The 19731-nt window shown below is 36.8% G+C and overlaps 1 protein-coding gene and 1 non-coding gene across 8 annotated transcripts in view; both read right to left on the bottom strand.

The window, feature by feature from the left end:
• The window catches only part of C1H1orf141 (chromosome 1 C1orf141 homolog), a 48760-nt gene that overhangs the window by 4562 nt on the left and 24467 nt on the right, over positions 1 to 19731 (bottom strand). For 4 of the 7 annotated variants that reach the window (XM_054533322.1, XM_024232937.2, XM_054533354.1 and 1 more), the window contains exons 5-7: positions 19255 to 19367; positions 15422 to 15489; positions 6176 to 6320 (exon numbers count right to left, since the gene is read on the bottom strand). In XM_054533322.1, the coding sequence (XP_054389297.1) occupies positions 6176 to 6320; positions 15422 to 15489; positions 19255 to 19367 (326 nt within the window). The remainder of the gene's footprint in view (positions 1 to 6175; positions 6321 to 15421; positions 15490 to 19254; positions 19368 to 19731) is intronic. The other 3 variants (XM_054533333.1, XM_054533359.1, XM_024232934.3) reach the window with 2 other exon arrangements.
• Positions 5582 to 5716, bottom strand: LOC112131372 (small nucleolar RNA SNORA31). The gene has a single exon (XR_002913455.1). It is a non-coding gene; the product is annotated as a small nucleolar RNA SNORA31 (small nucleolar RNA).

The raw sequence follows: 19731 nt of genomic DNA, 5'->3' as shown, positions 1-19731 counted from the left end.
ATAAACAAGTAAACAAGGGGCATGGTGGTGTGCCCCTGTAATCCCAGCTACTCAGGAGGCTGAAGTGGGAGGACTGCTTAAGGCCAGGAGTTTGAGGCCAGCTGGGGCAGTATAGTAAGACCCCCATCTCAAAAAAACAAAAACAAAAACAAACAAAAAAAACCTGACAACAACAAAAACAAGTAAACCAACCAACAAATGAATGTATAATATAATTTCGAATAATTTGGAAGTATTTGCAGCATTCAAGTACTATGGAAGAATATAAACATGGTACTTCACCTAGAGTGGCTATAGAAGGCCTCTTTTAAGAGGGGATATTTGAGCTGAAATCTGAGTAAAGAGAAAGAGGCAGAGGAAATAGCAAGTGTGGAGGTCTCAGTGTGAAGCCAGCATGGAATGCTGAAAGAACAAAGAGGCCAGTGTTGCTTGGGTGTGGTGAATTAGGAGGAGAGCAGAGTAAGATGGGTTGAAACATGTAGCAGGGCAAAGTCATCTAGGGTCACATAAGCCATGGTGAAGAGTTAAGATATTATTCTGGTTACAATAGAGATCCTTAGGAGGGTTTTCAACAGAACAATAATGCAGTTTCATTTATGCTTTAGAAAGATCACTCTGCTTGCTCAGAGATGGATGGTCTGTGGGAGAAGGGGGAATGTGGGTGGCAAGAGCAGCAATGGAGTAACCAATTAGGAGGCTGTTGCTGTTGTCTAGATGAACATGTTGGTGGACTCGATAAGGATTGTAGCAGTGTAAGTGGTGGGAAATCATTGGCTTCAGTTTCTACTTAGAGGGAGATCCAACTTTTTCCCATTTGCAGGAATGGGATAGGTAAGAGAAAAACAGGCCCACTGACTGAAACAAGGTGCTGGGTTAAGGATCCCTGGCTTGTGAAAGGAGAATAAAAATCACTCCTTTCCATTGCCAATTGGCTAACCTGGAACTAAGTCAAACTACACCAGAGATGGATGACTGAATCTGCCAATCTGCCATATCCCCAATTGTCACCCCGGCAGAGGAATTCCATTCACAACTCTAAAATCTGGTCTGGCCTGAGGGTCAGGAGGTCTGAGTAATGGCAACTGCAAAACTTCTGGAAAGGAAAGAGTGACATATAGTGAGTGGTGAATAAGACACAGAGAACCTTCTAAAATTCTAAAACCTATGAAAAATATTGCCAGTTGCGGTGGCTCACACCTATAATCCCAGCGCTTTGAGAGGCTGAGGTGGGTGGATCACTTGAGGTCAGGAGTTTGAGACCAGCCTGGCCAACATGGTGAAACCCATCTCTACTAAAAGTACAAAAATCAGCTGGGCACTGTGGTGAACGCCTTTAGTCTCAGCTACTTGGGAGGCTAAGGCAGGAGAATCGCTTGAACCAGAGTCGGAGGTGGCAGTGAGTGGAGATCGTGCCACCGCACTCCAGCCTGGGTGACAGGGTGAGACTCAGTTTCAAGAAAAAAAAATTATAATAAAAAAATATGAAAAATATAAATTTTAGAAAGGCAGCCAACAAAATCTACAAGAGGGTCAGCAATACAGTTAAATAGAAGAATCTAAAAATAACCTGAAAACGCTTGCCATCTTAAGACACACACCTCAATTTTAAGATGTATATTAGCATGTGTCATAGTTTAATTAACAGTGTCAATTGATGACATCTTAGATTTGATGAAATATATTTAGAAATTTCAAGGTATAAATAAAAAATACTCACATTAGAGAATAAGCTAGTATTCGATAAAAACAGACTAAGGTAAAAATAAAAACAGGTCAATATTTTAAAAACCGGAAATCTTGGAAGTAAGAAATATAAATCTAGATTACATGGACAAAGGGAGAATTAACAAATTGAGAAAAAATGTTGAGGGATTTGCCAAGAATGCACAGAAAGATAAATAAAAAACCTGAAAGAACAGTTCAAAATCATGAAAAACAGACTGCAAGTCTTGGACATTTATCCAATAGCTTTGGAAGAAGAAAATAGAGGAAATGGTAAAGAATCTATATTTGAAGAGATAATAACCAATAATTCTAACTGACAGAAGTGTATTTCAAGGATTGAAGATGACAGACAGAATACATCTATATCCAGATACTTTGTACTAAAAATGCAGATCATAAAGAATAAAGAGAAAAATCCTAAAACTAACAGAAAGTTAAAAACATTTTGTCTGTAGAGGAATGACAATTGGACCATGAACAGAATTCTAATCTATGAATGATTCAAGAAGATAATAAAGTTATCTGTAAAGTGCTGAGAAAAAATAATTTACAGTGTAGAAATTTACATAAACTCAACTGTCATTCAAGAGTGACAGCAAAATAAAGGCACTTCAGATATACAAGGATGAAAAGAGTTAACAGCCAACAGGTCACCATTGAAAGAATGACTAACACATGTTCTTCAGGAAAAATGTAATAGAACACAGACGGGGCTGAGTGTGGTGGCTCACGCCTGTAATCCCAGCACTCTGGGAGGCCAAGGCAGGTGGATCACCCGAGGACAGGAGTTTGAGAGCAGCCTGACCAATATGGTGAAACCCCATCTCTACTAAAAATACAAAATTTGCCGGGCGTGGTGGTGCACACCTGTAATCCCAGCCACGTGGGAGGAGGCAGGAGAATCTCTTGAACCCAGGAGGCGGAGGTTGCAGTGAGCCAGGGTCATGCCATTGCACTCCAGCCTGGGCAACAAGAGTGAAACTCTGTCTCAAAAGAAATAAATAAATAAACCACAAATGGCAGGATACAGGAGTCAATGATGAGCACAGAATTTGATAAACTACTATGTATTTAATCGGCATTGTCTTTAAAAACTAACAGTATTTTGTATTTTAAATGAAATATTGTGAATATTTGCTGCACTTGTGTAAGCTTTTTGCAGTTATTTTAATCTATTGTATTTTTGGCGTTTTAGACTTCTGTCATGTCAGCCTTTTGTTTTTTTCTTTAACTTTGCTTTACTGAGGTATAATTTACATACAATAAAATACACATATTTTAATGTAATGCACAGTTTGATAAACATTGATAAATATATGCACTCATGTAAGTAAAATCAAGATATAGAGTATTTCCATTATTCTCAGATCGTTTTCCCCTGCCCCCATTTAGTCAATTCATTTGATTTGTTTTGTTCTTTCCTTCAGACACACTGGTTATCTCAGTGTCGGATACCTGTTTTCTTCCCTCAATATCTTGTCTAATGTGGTCATATTTTTGTCCCCTTACACTGCACGCTGTATATATTCCTACACCTGCTTTTCAGATTTCAATTCGGTTTACTTCAACATTCATTTTACTCTTTGCTGCTTTTAATACAATTTTAAGTTACCTATTAGCATTACTTGTTTCTTTAAAAATATTTTTAAATTCTGGTAGCATCATTTCATCCTTGATGATTATCTTTTACATTTCCAAATCTTATTTCATAAAATTCTGATTTTCTTTAACTCCTTCAGCATATAGAACAATTATTGTTTAAGTTTTTTCCTGGTTCATGGGGTACAAATTCTGCCAAAATGTGACCATAAGCTATCTTTTAAAGTATGACCTCTCTTTGCTACGGAACTTTTTCATAGGTCTCATGCTTTGTTCTTATTTTCTTTCTGCTCAACTTTGAATCAGATCACTTAAATCTGGGCTTATTATTTGTCCAAAAACAACAGATGTACATTTTTTTGATGTTCTCCCTGTTTACTCGGGCACTGTTAAACTCTCCCCTTAGAAATTAACATGTAAATCCAGATGTTGTTACCTTATATTATGAGTTCAGGCACTCAGCTACCTGAGTAGGCTGCTAAGGAAGCTGGAGCCCTGGAAGATTGTGGAGAAATTTGTTTCTGGGCACTGTATATTTTGTGAAACCTTTTCATGACCCCAGGGTGGTGGTGGTGGTGAGTACTCTGTTTATGTGTGAGGTGTCACTTGGGTTTCATTTTTTTATCTCTTTCTTGGGGTAAGCAACTTAGTTTGGTAGTTGGGGGGAGGAATTTAGTCAAGTAAGGGCCTCATGGCTCACAGGCTATTTGATGGAATCATGTTTTTTCTTTGCACAGTTATCGTTGGTCACAATCCAAAAATCGTTCCTAGAAAACTGTATTTTGTCTCTTCTGTTATCAACCCTCCTTTCAAGTCCCTGCTCCTTCAAGTTAGGAGGTTTTTACCCTAGCTCTGAGTACATCTAAAGCATACGAGGAAGCCAGAGAAAAAAAGTGACAAGTTATGATCGTTACATTTCTCTCCAAATATTGCTAACACGGACTCTGAATGCTGCTGACTTACAATGAGGAAAGTAATCCCAAGGGGGAGAATTTCGCATCTTTCTCTGACCTATCATTGATAATGATAAAACTCTATTGTTTTATGTTGAATGTAAGACTGTGTGTGTGTGTGTGTGTGTGTGTGTGTGTGTGTGATGGAGCAGGTGTTATAATAGGGGATTTTTTTTTTCAGAATATTCTCCACTGGCTCTTTCAATGGTTATTCCTTTCTCCTAAGAAATGAAATTGTGCACTGACTTCTGGAAGATTCTGTCAAACTGCTTCATATTATAATATGAGGCAGATTTTCTTTGAGTTAGGGATAAAATGTCCCACTTTCAATTTGATAAATTTTTCTTCTCTATTTTCAGTGTTATTCATTTTGGCCAGGATGAACTGAACTTGTATTTATGTTGACAACTTTCCCAGAAGTCTTACTTTGAGACTTTGATAAAAAGTATAAAATGCTTCTTTAGAGAGGCTTAAGAACTTTTCTAAAGGGAGATTGCTTTGTGAACTAATAGAACATCCTGTCACTGCTTTCAGGGAACACTTCAGAGAACACTTCAGAGAAGATGTGGCATCTGAATGGAACCTTAAAGGATAATGTAGTAAACAGAGGGTTGCCTACTTCACAGTCGTTTTTTGCCCTTCTTTACTAACAGCACTCCAATCTTATCTCCTTCCAAGCAACCACATCCTTCAAAGAAGGCCGGGATCTTTCCTGGCTCAATAGAGTAAATATTGAGTAATCTAAGCTGTGTTTTTCAAAATGGTGAGCTACAAACCGCTCATGTCTTGTGAAATCAATTTAGTGTATCCTGAACAGCATTTTGAAAAATGAGGTAGAATAGAGTATAACAGAATGTATCATCTGGATCCTTAGTAATTACTGTACAAAATACAGAAATACTACAATCAAATTCAACTGACAGAAAAAGAGATAATTAGGACTCTAGGAAGCTGAATCTTCTGCTCCATATATATGTGTGTGTGTGTGTGTGTGTGTGTGTGTGTGTGTAATACAAAAAGTATTTCTTGCTGTGGCCATGTTAAAAGTTGGAAAAAGTGATCTAAGCCAATGATGATTTATTGGTTTAGATGTGGATGCATGAGGCTATTTGAGTCAAAGAAACATAAGGGGGGGTCGGCTTTGGGAAAACATTTTTTTTTCATTCTTACCAAGGCATAAAAAGCATTTCCAGTCACACAAGCTATCTTGAATAGTTGTCATCATATTGTACAGCAAGGATAGGAGGACAAGCTACCTGCTAAGACCATTGAGGAAAGAGAGAGGAACTGGACATTTTTTCCCCCACTGTATTCCTCTATTCAATCTCAGCAGCCACAATCAGACAGACAGAAAACTCGAGAATATTTTTTTTCTTGCATCTGTAGTGGAAACCTTAGCAGCAGACAGTAACTACTCCAGGTCTGTCAAATAGATGCATGGAACTGAATATCTGATGACATTATAAAGCCCCTGAATGAGCCAACCCTGCAAATACCTTTCTGATGGACTTCTTGTTTTTTTTTTTGGATAATAAATATCTTTACTGTTTAAGCTACAGGCGGTTGGATTTTCTGTTACTTAGGGCTAAAATCTCTTAACTATTAAAGACAATCAGGAATCCATCAGGTGAAAACATATGTTTTAACCATAGACAACGGACAATGAATCAAATCACACAGTAATTTGGTTAACTAAGTAAAACAGCCTATTAAATATGACTAGAATCAGTGTGGTATGGATAGGTTTAAGAGGAAGAAAAGAAGGCTGGAGAAAGATCGTTATGTTAGTGTGATCAAAGACTAATATTCCTTGGTTAAAGATTTTCTTAATGCTTACACACTAATTTTAGATGCAGATAACTTTCAGTTATTTCAATGTAAACATGCAATTTGTATACCTGTAAATAAAGTAGAGTCTTTTTCCTTTTTGTGAGCATTAGACTGAATGTTGAATGTAGGAGAAAAGTCTGTAGAACCCAGTGATCTTCTACATGCTTGTCTATGCTGTGAATATAGAACATTCAAAGGCCCTGCATTTTCCATCTAAACATCAGGAAAAATGGAAAATTATCTTAGAAACTATTTCTTTCCATGTATATTAATAATTTATGCTTGAGTATTCACATTTGCAATATTGAATTATGATAACTAACAGCTGTCTGGTTCTTTAAATATTTTCAAATGTGATTTATTTAATTCTCAAAAAAACCTACTATGAGATGGGCATTATCAATAAGAAAACAAACCTTCAGAAGTTAAAAGATCTGCTTATGCTCACATTTTTTACTAATTTTTATTTTCTTTGTCTATAAAACTTAGCCTCTATATTCACATAAAATTTATCTCTCTAAGTTCAGGGGAAGTCTAAAGTTCAAATGCTGAGAAATAAAGCCTTCTCTGTTTTGACAAACTATCACTCTCTCTAACATAGAGTAGGTACAGCAGATCAGTTCTGAGTAGAGAAGAAACTGAAAAACAATGATCCGGCTTTTCCTAAGCTAGAGTATCAGATTGGCAGATTGGGTCCATACATTTTTTATTAAAATGCACATATCTAGGCACTCAAAATATACACATGCACATGTTAATATAAACTGAATACTTTGTGATTCTCTGTTAACGAGCTAAACAAATAAATGTTTAGAACCCATATGTTTTTCACACTAGGCACAGAATATATTTAGTTCTGGATAATATGAAATAAAAATAAGGTATATGACAAAAGTCTAGGCCACAAAGACCTCACATTTTTATGGTATAGATAGGATTTGCATACACAAAACAGTAGTAAATAAAATAGAGTAATATTACTAAAAAGCAAACCAATCAATACAATCTACAAATGACAAAGAGTTTTAAAAGGGAGGGATATCAATGAAGACTAGAATAGACAGGAAAGATTTCATAGAGGAAGAAGAAAATGCTAAGATTTAAAAGATGAGGGCATTTCAGGCGAGGTCAACAGCATAAGCCTGGAATGTTCATAAGACAGGCAGAAAAATAGCATATTTATAGTAGGAAGGCATTTATTGTTTATTGGGATTAAAAGATAAGTTCACATAGGTAAGAAGACGAGTTGTGAGAGGGATAGACCACAGATGTCTTGTAAGACAAATAAAGCAACTTTATCCTAAAGAAAAATTAACAAAATTGTCATGAGGAATAGAAAATTGGAGCATATCAATAATTCTTAAAAGGAATGTAGGGGAGTTTCAAATAACTACCTTTAAAACATAGTTTAAAAGAGTAACCAGCCCCAGATAGATTTACAAATAAGTTGTTTTAAGCTTTCATGGAACAAATTGTTCTCATGCAATATAATATCAATTAAATTAAAAAGTAAACAGCTTTTCAGTTCTTTTCATAAGCTGGCATAGTCTTAAAAGCCAAAGTCTGAAAAAATATAAAGAAGCCTACAAGCTAATCTTACCTATGACTTCAGGATTTTTCACAAATTTAAAATAAAATACCAATCAACACTAGACTAGTACAAGTTTACAACAGCCAAATAAAATCATCGAGAAATTAAAGGTTTCTATATGTTATTATAACTAATTACCCATAAGTCAAAAAGGATTAAAATGATGTAATTATTTTAATAGCTGCAATACTGATAAATCTGATAAATTTAACAACTATTATTGATAAGAACTACAATAAAACTACATAGAGATAATACTTTCTTAATGTGATAAAGAATATTGGCCAGGTATGGTGGCTCATGCCTGTAATCCCAGCACTTTGGGAGGCTGAGGCGGGTGGATCACCTGAGGTCAGGAGTTCAAGACCAGCCTAGCCAACATGGTGAAACCCCGTCTCTACTAAAAATCCAAAATAAGCCGGGCACGATGGCGCACACCTGTAGTCCCCACTACTCGGGAAGCTGTGGCAGGAGAATTGCTGGAATCTGGGAGGCAGAGGTTGCAGTGCACTGAGATCAAGCCACTGCACTCCAGCCTGAGCAACAGAGTGAGACTCTGTCTCAAAAAAAAAAAAAAAAATAGAATATTCAAACATAATTTAAAAAATATATATATATGTAAAAGTAACAGCCAACATCATCATTAATGGTAATATATTAGTCTATGACATGGCAACAGTAACATCTATCACCACAATTATTTAAAAATTTTTAGGGAGTACCCAGTAATGCAACAGGAAAAGATAATATACGTAGTAAAGACTGGGGAATTCTGATTCAACATAGCTGAGTAATACTCTATCAGACCTACCCTCCCACAGATAAAAACCACCGACTCTAGACAAAATGCTCTAGACAAAATACACACAGACACACACACACACACGCACACACATGCGTGCATGCACACACATGACCTTAAGGTCCTGGAGAATAAACAAAAGCAGGTGGCAAAGAAAAAGTATTAACACTTGGTATAACTGACTTGCATGGAGTGGAGTTGCTATTTGTATAGCTTTTAGCTTGAAGGCAGACTGAAGTTGGCATCGCGTGGAGCATCTAAAATTCTGCTAGGAAAACCATGTTGTTTCTGGCCGGAAGAACCAGAAGACAAATTTAGGGCAAACAAAGCTGCTGGAAAGTGAGAAAGGAATGCTGGAAAGAAGAGAGCCAAAAATGGCAGCTCCATTCCCTGCATGAGAGACTCCTATGTGTAAGAGACTACCTGTTCAAGTCTCTGGTTAACCCCTAAACCATGCACGTTTAGAAACTCCTGCAAGCACACAGCTAAGGATAAAACAATTGAACTAAAATTTGAGCTGCTGTTCACGAGTCATTTTGTATTTTGAGTACAATCAAGATAACTGACTGCTAGAACAAAAACATCAATAATTTTTGTAGGAAAACAAGAGAGTGCAGAGTCTTCACAATACAATAGTCACAATGCCCAAAATCAATCCAATTTGACCTAAAAGAACCAAGAAAGTGAGACCTAGTGTTAACATAAAAGATAACCCAACAAGACCAAGCCTGAAATGACCCAGATATTGGAATTAATAGATTTTATAGCAGCTATTATAACTATGCTTGATGGGTCAGGCACAGTGGCTCACGCCTGTAATCCCAGCCCTTTAAGAGGCTGAGGCGGATGGATCACTTGAGGTCAGGAGTTCGAGACCAGTCTGGCCAACATGGTGAAACCCTGTCTCTACTAAAAATACAAAAAAAAAAAAAAAAAAATTAGCTGGAAGTGGTGGCACACATCTATAGTCCAGCTACTCAGGAGGTTGAGACAGGAGACTCGCTTGAACCTGGGAGGCAGAGGTTGCAACAAGCTGAGATTGCGCCTTTGCACTCCAGCCTGGGTGACAGAGCAAGACTTCATCTAAAAAACAAAAACAAAAACCAACCAACCAAACAAACAAACAAAAACTATGCTTCATGAAAAAAGTAAAATATGTTCAAAGTAAAGGAAAAACATAGGGAATCTTATCAGAGAAACAGAAACTGTTTTTTAAAATGGAAATTATAGAATTAAAACACGTAATATCTGTTAACTGGTTGAGCTTAAAACAAAGTGAAAATATCTGAGGGAAGAATCTGAGAACTTAAAGATAGATCAATAGAAATTACTTAATATGAAAAAATAGAGATTCAGGAACCTGTAAGATAATAATGAAAAGTCTGACATGTTTAATAAGAGCCTCAGAGGGAGACTCTTGTCCCCTTTACTTTCTTTAAAACACAACAAATTGCTGAAAGCAAAAATTATAATACTGTCCTGTAGGGTTTATAGTATTACATACAGAAACTATAGTACAAAGGTTTGGGGAAGTAAATGGAACTATACAATTTAAAGATTTCTACATCTTTATGTGAAGTAGTACAATTTTACTCTAAGTAGACTGTGACAAGTTGATGATGTATACTTTAATCTATACAGAAACCACTAAAAATCCCAAACTAATAAAAAGAGACATAACTGAAAGCCAACAGATATATTAAAGTGAAATTTTGATGAATATTCAAATAATCCAAAGAAAGGCAGGAAAGAAGGAACAGAGAAACAAAAAGCACAGGGACAAACAAACAAAAAAGAATAAAATGATAGACTTAATTTCACCCATATCACCAATTACATTAAACATTAATGAAATAAACATTTCAATTAAAAGAAATTGTCAGAATAGATTTTTTAAAAAGCAAGACTCAAGTATATGCTGTGTATAAAAAATGTACTATAAATATAAGTTGAAAGTAAACTGATGGAAAAATATATACTATGTAAATGGGATGCATAAGAAGGCTGCAGTGGTTCTATAAATACCAGGTAAGATAGACATCTGGCCTGACATAGTGGCTCACACCTGTAATCCCAGCAATTTGGGAGGCTGAGGTGAGTGGATCACCTGAGGTGGGGAGTTCGAGACCAGCCTGAACAATGTGGAGAAACCCTGTCTCTACTGAAAATTCAAACAATTAGCCGGGCGTGGTGGCACATGCCTTTAATCCCAGCTACTTGGGAGGCTGAGGCAGGAGAATCGCTTGAACCCAGGAGGTGGAGGTTGCAGTGATCCGAGATCGCTAAAACAAAGAGTGCCCTTCTCTTAATAAACTTCATGCTAGTGTGGGTTTTAGCTCCTGAGAGCAAAATTCTCTTAATGGTAGCATCTGCAAAAAAGGCTACCAGGCAAACTGCCTACTCCCTGCCCTCATATCCTAAAGTAAGGTGGTTGAGAACTCTGCCATATACACAGAACAGTTAGGTTTTCATTCTGGGGATAGACTTACCTGTAAAATTAGTGGCAGCTTCCTGGAAAAATTAACCCCATCTTCATTCTTAAATATCACAAATAAAAATGTACCAATGCCTTATTCTATTCAAGCTGCTATAATAAAATCCCTTAAACAGGGTAATAGAAATAATAAAAGTTTTCTTCTCACAATTCTCAGGCTGGGAAGTCCAAGATCAAGTCATCAGCAGATTTGGTGTTTAGTAAGGGCTTGCTCTCGGATTCATAGGTGGTGCCTTATGGCTGTGTCCTCACATGGTAGAAGGGGCAAACAGCTCTCTAGAATCTCTTTTATAAGGTCACTAATCCCATTCGTGAGGGCTCTGCCCCATGACATAATCACCTCCTAAAGGCATCACTCCTTAATACCATCACATTGGCTATTAAGTTTCAACATATGAATTTTGGGGGTACACATTCAGACCACAGCAACCACATATGATAAAAATCAGCAATCACCTGAGGTCAGGAGTTCAAGACCAGCCTGGCCAACATGGTGAAACCCCATCTCTACTAAAAATACAAAAATCAGCTGGGCATGGTGGTGCATACCTGTAGTCTCAGCTACTCAGGAAGCTGAGGCAGGAGAATCACTTGAACCCAGGAGGTGGAGGTTGCAGTGAGCAGAAATCATGCCACTGCACTCCAGCCTGGGTGATGGAGTGAGACTCTGTCTCAAAAAAACAAACAAACAACAAAAACCAACAAATAATCCCATCAAAAAGTGGGCAAAGGATATGAATAGATAATTTCCAAAATAAGATATACAAATGAAAAAATGCTCAACATCACTAATTATCAGGGAAATGCAAATTAAAACCACAAAGAGATACTGCCTTATTCCTGAAAGAATGGCCATAATTTAAAAATTAAAAAAAAAATAGACCTTGGCATGGATGTGGTAAAAAGGGAACACTTTTACACTGTTGGTGGGAATGTAAACTAGTATAACCACTATGGAAAACAGTATGAAAATACCTTAAAGAATTAAAAGTAGGCCGGCGCAGTGGCTCACGCCTGTAATCCCAGCACTTTGGGAGGCCGAGGTGGGCAGATCACGAGGTCGGGAGATCGAGACCATCCTGGCTAACACGGTGAAACCCCGTCTCTACTAAAAACACAAAAAAATTAGCCGGCATGGTGGCTGACGCCTGTAGTCCCAGCTACTCGGGAGGCTGAGGCAGGAGAATGGCCTGAACCCAGGAGGCGGAGCTTGCAGTGAGCCGAGATGGCACCACTGCACTGCAGCCCGGGCGACAGATCGAGACTCCGTCTAAAAAAAAAAAAAAAAAAAAAAAAAAATTAAAAGTAAAGCTACTATTTGATCCAGCAATCCCACTACTGGGTATATACCTAGAGGAAAAGAAGTCATTATATGAAAAAGACACTTGCACATGCATGTTTATAGCAGCACAATTTGCAACTGCAAAAATATGGAACCAGCTTAAATGCCCGTCAACCAACAAGTGGATAAAGAACATGCGATATATTTATATACCGTGGAATGCTACCCAGTCATAAAAAAAGAATGAAATAATAGCATTTGCAGCAACCTGGATGGAGTTAGAGACAATTATTCTAAGTGAAGTAACTCAGGAATGGAAAACCAAATATCATATGTTCTCACTTACAAATGAGAGCTAAGCCATGAGGATGCAAAGACATAAGAATGATACAATGGACTTTGGAGACTCGGGGGAAGCGTGGGAGGGGGATGAGGGATAAAAGACTACACACTGGGTACAGTGTACACAGCTCAGGTGATCCGTGCACCAAAATCTCAGAAATCACCACTAAAGAACTTATCCATGTGACCAAAAACCACCTGTTACCCCAAAACTATGGACATAAAATTTTAAAAATAAATAAAATATATTCTAGGAAAATAAAGATGAAATCCAAAAAGAAATAAGAAGGCCGGGCGCGGTGGCTCACGCCTGTAATCCCAGCACTTTGGAAGGCCGAGACGGGCGGATCACGAGATCAGCAGATTGAGACCATCCTGGCTAATACGGTGAAACCCCATCTCTACTAAAAATACAAAAAAATTAGCCAGGCGTGGTGGCCGACGCCTGTAGTCCCAGGAGGATGGCGTGAACCCGGGAGGCGGAGCTTGCAGTGAGCCGAGATTGCGCCACTGCACTCCAGCCCGGGCGACAGAGCAAGACTCTGTCTCAAAAAAAAAAAAAAAAAAAAAAAAAGGAATAAGAAGACATGGGGTACTAGAATCTGAGGAACTGAGCCAAGGAATGGAATGACAACGTAAAAGTAGGCTTATAGGTAACAGGTCAAATTTAGAACAAGAAGTCACTGGGCTTCATGAACAATTCCTCCAAGAACATTGGAATGGATTCCACACAATAGAGAGAATGAATGAAAAACGTGATCATTTTCACATATGATAAGAAAGTTACATGCTTCGTTTTTGGAGGCTGCAGATCTCAGTGACAATGAGCATGAATCAAACTGCTGGGTTCTTCCTGGTTCTGTCATATACTATTTGATCCCAGGCAAGTTGCTTATCTTCCTTGTGCCTCTTTTTTCTCAGGGATAATAGTATTTACGTCATTGGGTTGTTGAGGATGTAATTTTTCTTTGAATAGTGCTTGAGGCACATATGCAATTATATGTTTGATATTATTATCATCATTTCCCACAAGAAAAAAGAAAGGCCATTAGAAATTCCAAGAAAAAACATAAAAGTGTACTGGACAGTTAAGGTCTAAATATGAGGGAAACTAAAACATGGCATTTTTTTAGTAACAGGGAAAAAAGAGTCCATTGTTGTTAAATTGTACCCACTGAGAAGAAAGGTAATCCAAGCACATTACTCTGTTCGGTAACGATTATTACAGAGACATTACTATAATGTAAATGAAATGATTCTTTACAATACAATAATATAAATGCTGTTAATAGTATTTTGAGTTCTAGAATTAACCTACAAACAAAACATAAAGGCCTAATCAGAGTTCAAAGCTGAATATAATAGTTGACCTAAAAAATGTAAAAGTAAATATATACTTGACCTAGGGAAGAAGTGTGGAAGATAGTTGGAAGACAGGATAAAACTGTTAAGATCTTCATCGTATATAAAGGGGAATCAGGAGTTAGTGATTAAAAATGATGGGAAAAAAAGTTACATATATTATTTCAAGTTGCAAAAATTAACAATAGAAGAAAGGAAAAAAGTAACTATCAAAGATCCAGAAGAGGAAAGTGGGGAGAGGCAGGATGCAGAGTGGTATAAACAATCTTTGTTATTGATTTTCAGTAGATAATGTTTAAAGTTGATAAATTAAAATCAGCAGTAGAAACTCATTCTTTACAAATATGGAGTTAATCTTATAAAGTACTGAAACCCAAAAAGGTTAAACTTGGTTGCCTCTGAAAAGAGGAAATCAGAAGAGGAAGCAGAGAATGAAAGGGCTATGTGTTCTTATTAGTGTTTCTCTATTATTTGCATTTAAAATATCACATGCGTATTTTTATTTTTAAAAAACTAAAATTTTACAATTTTTACATAAGATGCTAGTAAATGTATTATGATAAGTAACCTGATTGTGATGTTATGTTGTAATACATATCTTGGGGGACTTTTGTTAACCATGAACCTAAATAAAACATGAAATTAAATAAACCATGTAGATGAAGATAAAACTGATAATCCTTTTAATATTTTTTAAATTATAAAATGTAGCAATATGCAACAAAAATTTGTTATTAATTATGGCTGTAAGTCTGTATTTCTCCATATTTCTTTATATATATATATATCATATATATATATAAAATACAAAAATTAATACTTAAGAGACTCTCTAAAGTGACTTTCCCTTGCTAATTCTCTGGTTTAATTTATCTCTATAGTTCCCTATATAAAAACTACTGAATGATGTCCAAGGCACACTCAATGCTCAGAGCTAGTCACTCCTCAGCATGCCCATGAACTTCTGCTCAAGTGATTATCAAGAGTCAATAGTGTTGGTTCCAAACCTGTTTGTGGTAGTTGCTATTGCAATTATGTAATTTGATTAACCACCATAGATAGCATGCACAAAAAAAGGTCTTGGTTACACATTAAAAGATTAACAAATTGATATATATTTTTATTTGATAAATTTGAATGTTTAAGTTATACATGTATGTTTTTTATGATGCTCTGTCTTAACTGACTTTATAAGTGCTAGTCCTTACCATGTTCAATAATCTCTACTGTATTGAAATATCTCCAACAAAGAATATATTGTCTTCTCTACTGTCTCCATATATAAAGTTTTACACAATATCAGAGATGAAATCACTTTAACATTTTATCATTTTGAATCTTAAAATTCACTTTAATTTTGATTTGTAGGAGCATATATAAAATTATTAGGACTAATTTGAATTTCTATTAAGTAATTACAGAGTATACAAATTACACCTACCTCAGTTGTATCCTTAAGATAAAGATAGGGTCTAATAGATCTTGATTTTAGATGTTCTTCTACTGGCTCTAAAGAAACAAACATAAGTATTTCCATGCTATTAAGTTACTTCTAATTAAACTCAATCAACCATTTTCTCCACTGCAGTAAACTTTTAAGAAATGTAAATGAATAATTTTATTTACTTACATATGCATTGCTTGTACATGGTTAGAGCTAAATCTATTGTAGAATAATTTGCCCTAAAAGTGAATTTCTATTAACAGACTATAACTTTCAATTATTTACTATTATACGATAAAGCTATATTGTCCTGGAAAATGATGGATTTCTAAATAAAATAGAATCATGTGTGTTATTCAAAAAATATTTTGGCTAATTCCTTTGAAAAGAGAAATAGAAATAGTCCCTTCTACCTGCATTTCTCTCATATTCAGTTATGAGTTTTATTAATCTGAATTATCATCCAATGGATATTCTTAAAGTAAGTATGGTGCAGGGGTCAGGCATACAGACTTTGGACTTAGATAGCCTGGGTCCAAATTGCACCTTTTTGTGTGAGTTGCATAGCCATAGCCATAGGAAAGTTACTTAACATCTGTGAGTCTTACTTTCCTCATTTGTTAACTGGAAACAATAGCACTTATAGAAATACTTTCAGAGTTAAATGAAATAATAGATCTAACAAATTTAATATGGAGTCTGGTAGTCATTCAATCAATAGTTATTTGTTGAGCAACTACTATATACCAGACACTGATGGACTCTGGAATTGTGACTCCTGTCCAATGATGCATACATTTTAGTGGGTAATATGGAAAATAAATAAACAAAAAAACAAGACATTGGACTTGTGCAGAGTCTTTCACCTATAACCCCAGCATTTTGGGAGGCCAGGACAGGTGGATCACTGGAGCCCAGGAGTTTGAGACTAGCCTGGGCAACATGGTGAAACCCTGTCTCGAAAAAAAAAGTACAAAAATTAGCTGAGTGTGGTGGTGTGCCTGTAGTCTCAGCTACTCAAGAGGCTGAGGTGGAGGGATTACTGAGCCCAGAGAGGTCGAAGCTGCATTGAGCCGTGACCATACCACTGCATTGAGCCGTGACCATACCACTGCATTCCAGCCTGGGCAACAGAGTGAGACCGTGTCAGAAAAAGAAAACCACCAAAAACCAAAAAACCAAGGGGTGAATAATTGAAATTGATTCTGTAACAGAAATAAACACACTTTGGTGAGGGAGAACCATAAAAGAGGTATATTTGTTGATAGGGTAGTCAGAGGAGGCCTCTCTGAACAGATGACATTAACCAAAATATGCAAATGAGCTATAAGCTGCATGAATAGAGTATCAGTGTGTCTAAGCAGAGGGGAAAATATATATTCCTTTCAGGCAATCTGGCAGTTGTACTGAAAAGAGGCTAATGAATTTGCAATTTGTTTATTTATTTTGAGATAGAGTCTTGCTCTGTCGCCCAGGCTGGAGTGCAGTGGCACCATCTCAGTTCACTGCAACCTCCACCTCCTGGGTTCAGGTGATTCTCATGCCTCAGCCTCCCAAGTAGCTGGGATTACAAATCTGCACCACTACACCTGGCTAATTTTTGTATTTTTAGTAGAGATGGGGTTTTATCATGTTGGCCAGGCTGGTCTCAAACTCCTGACCTCAAGTGATCTGCCTACCTTGACCTCCCAAAGATCTGGGATTACAGGTGTGAACCACCCTGCCTGGTTGAAGATGCAATTTAAATGAAGGCCAGGGAGGTAGGGAATGAGGCTGAATACACACACAAAGGTCACAATATACAGGTCTTTGTTTCTTTTCTTTCTGTTTTTTTTTTTTTTAGATGGAGTTTCACTCTTGTTGCCCAGGCTAGAGTGCAATGGTGCAATCTCAGCTCACCGCAACCTCTGCCTCCTGGGTTCAAGGGATTCTCCTGCCTCAGCCTCTCAAGTAGCTGGGATGACAGGTGTGTACTACCATGCCCAGCTAATTTTGTATTTTTAGTACAGACAGGGTTTCACCATGTTGATCAGGCTGGTCTCAAACTCTTGACCTCAAGTGATCCACTTGCCTTGGCCTCTCAATGTGCTGGGATTACAGCCATGAGCCACTGTGCCCGGCCAGGTCTTTGTAAGAAGTACAAGTTTCATACTAAGTGCAGTGAGAATCCACTGAAGAGGCTTTAATCAGGATCAGCCTACTTTTAAAAGATCACTATATGATTTAAGGAAAAAAAGTGGATTAGAGATTTTTGCTACCCTTATGGAAGGCCAGGTAGTTAGTACCAGCCCTCCTGCTGAAAACATCTTAAAAGGCTAGATGTAATATTTTTTAAAGTCTAAAGAGAATCATCGACTTAAAAGATGATAAGGGACCCCTGGTCTTAAATCTAGGAGAAGATAAGAACTCAGATAGGGAAGCCCAACATGCCAAGCCACGTTTTCCCTGAGAGTATTTGTGATGTGAAAGTAAGATCAAGTTTTGGAAGCTTCATGGCTTGAGATAGAAAAAAACAAAACGCTGACCAAAGGTCCAAAGTTTTGATATTTAAATGTTCTCCATTTCCTTTCCCCTACACACACAAAAAACCCACACCTATTCATTTTACCTGGGATCCAAAAGTGTTACAACCTTAGGGTGAACTAGAATAGTTAAGCTTGCCACCTGGATGTTTTACGGAAAGTGAAGCCTTGAATGTTTTGATATGTTCTGACAAGTACTGCCTCCAGATACCTGGCATAAACAGTAAAAAAAAAAAAAAAAAAAAAAAAAAAAAAATCTTTTCTGGAGTAACGTATCATCACCCTAGTTCTCAAATTGTTCCTATAAATAATTTTCCAAGTAGTGTCCAGCACACATTCAAAGATAATAAGACACATAAGGAAATATGACATTATGAAAGTGAATAATGAGAAATAAAATAACAATGTGTATAACAAATCCTTTGAGAAATCAGGTTATGAAGCATAATAGAGAAATTAAGCAATATGGGGTGATGTGAAGTCAAGAAACCTCAGTTAAGAAGGTTGATGAGAATTATGCAATTGAATGATTGATTGTTTGATAATGGAGAGAAAGAGAAAAACAAAGGCAACAGGAAACGCTCAAATTCTCTGAGAACTGATAATGCTGATTCCTAGCTCACAGATTCCTAAAATTTCTTTTTTATTTTGAGATGGAGTCTCGCTCTTGTCACCCAGGCTGGAGTGCAGTGGCACGATCTCAGCCACTGCAGCCTCTGCCTCCTGGGTTCAAGCAATTCTTCTGCCTAGTCTCCTGAGTAGCTGGGATTACAGGCACGTGCCACCACGCCCGGCTAATTTTTGTACTTTTAATAGAGATGGTGTTTTGTCATGTTGGCCAGGCTGGTCTCGAACTCCTGACCTCAGGGGATCCACCTGCCTCGGCCTCCCAAAGTGCAGGGATTACAGGCGTGAGCCACCGCGCCCACCCAGCCAGATTCCTAAAATTTCTAACTTGAAAGTAAGTTTCTATTAAGCAAGCTGTTCATATTTGACTTTTAAAAAACAATAACAAGGAAATTCTCAGCATTGAGCTGAAAGGAAACTCAAGAGATTTTCTTTCTAGAAGAAAAAAACACATAACACTATAAACATAAAAATATATTCCTATTTTGTGAATTGTATAAATTGTCCATTCTGATATTTAGCATCTCTTCTTCTTAGTAAGTTCTTTTTTATAGTTCATGGAAATGCTTTTGACAGAGATCAAATTATCAATAACTTTTAAGACACACATCAGTAAATAATAAAATAAATAAAGCACCCATTAATAAATCAAAGAAGTATATATGTTACACAAAGCATTACCTGTTGACTCACTTTCTTTATTTTTTACATTTGTTTGAACAAAGAATGGTCTTATATTTGACTTTTCAAAATTACTCTTTCTAGGTTCAGGCTCACATTTGAAAGAGACATGCCTGGAAGAAATAAAAATTAATTTAAATTAAAATAATGAGAAAAATTACAAAATAAATCTAAAAAATAAATTTGGAGAAATGTGAAGTCCTAGTTACACAGACGGGATGTTATGTTAATGTTGTCATAGTACAAAGTGTGAAACATTGGACTGATTAAATAGGAGCTGAAAACATTAGTTTTAGTCATTTAAAGTGTAGGGGGACAGAAAACTATTTGCTGTTGTGATAGGATTGAGGGCACTCCAAGAAACTATTATTCACAAGCTGATTAACCCTTTCAGAAAAATATGCTGGAAATTACTTCAATGAGACATTGAGGACATTACTGGATCTGAATCAAAGTGGTGGGACATAGAGTTAGGGA

The sequence above is a fragment of the Pongo abelii genome, chromosome 1 (assembly GCF_028885655.2).
Source record: "Pongo abelii isolate AG06213 chromosome 1, NHGRI_mPonAbe1-v2.0_pri, whole genome shotgun sequence".
Taxonomy (NCBI): domain Eukaryota; kingdom Metazoa; phylum Chordata; class Mammalia; order Primates; family Hominidae; genus Pongo; species Pongo abelii.
This window is presented reverse-complemented; position numbering and strand designations above follow the sequence as displayed.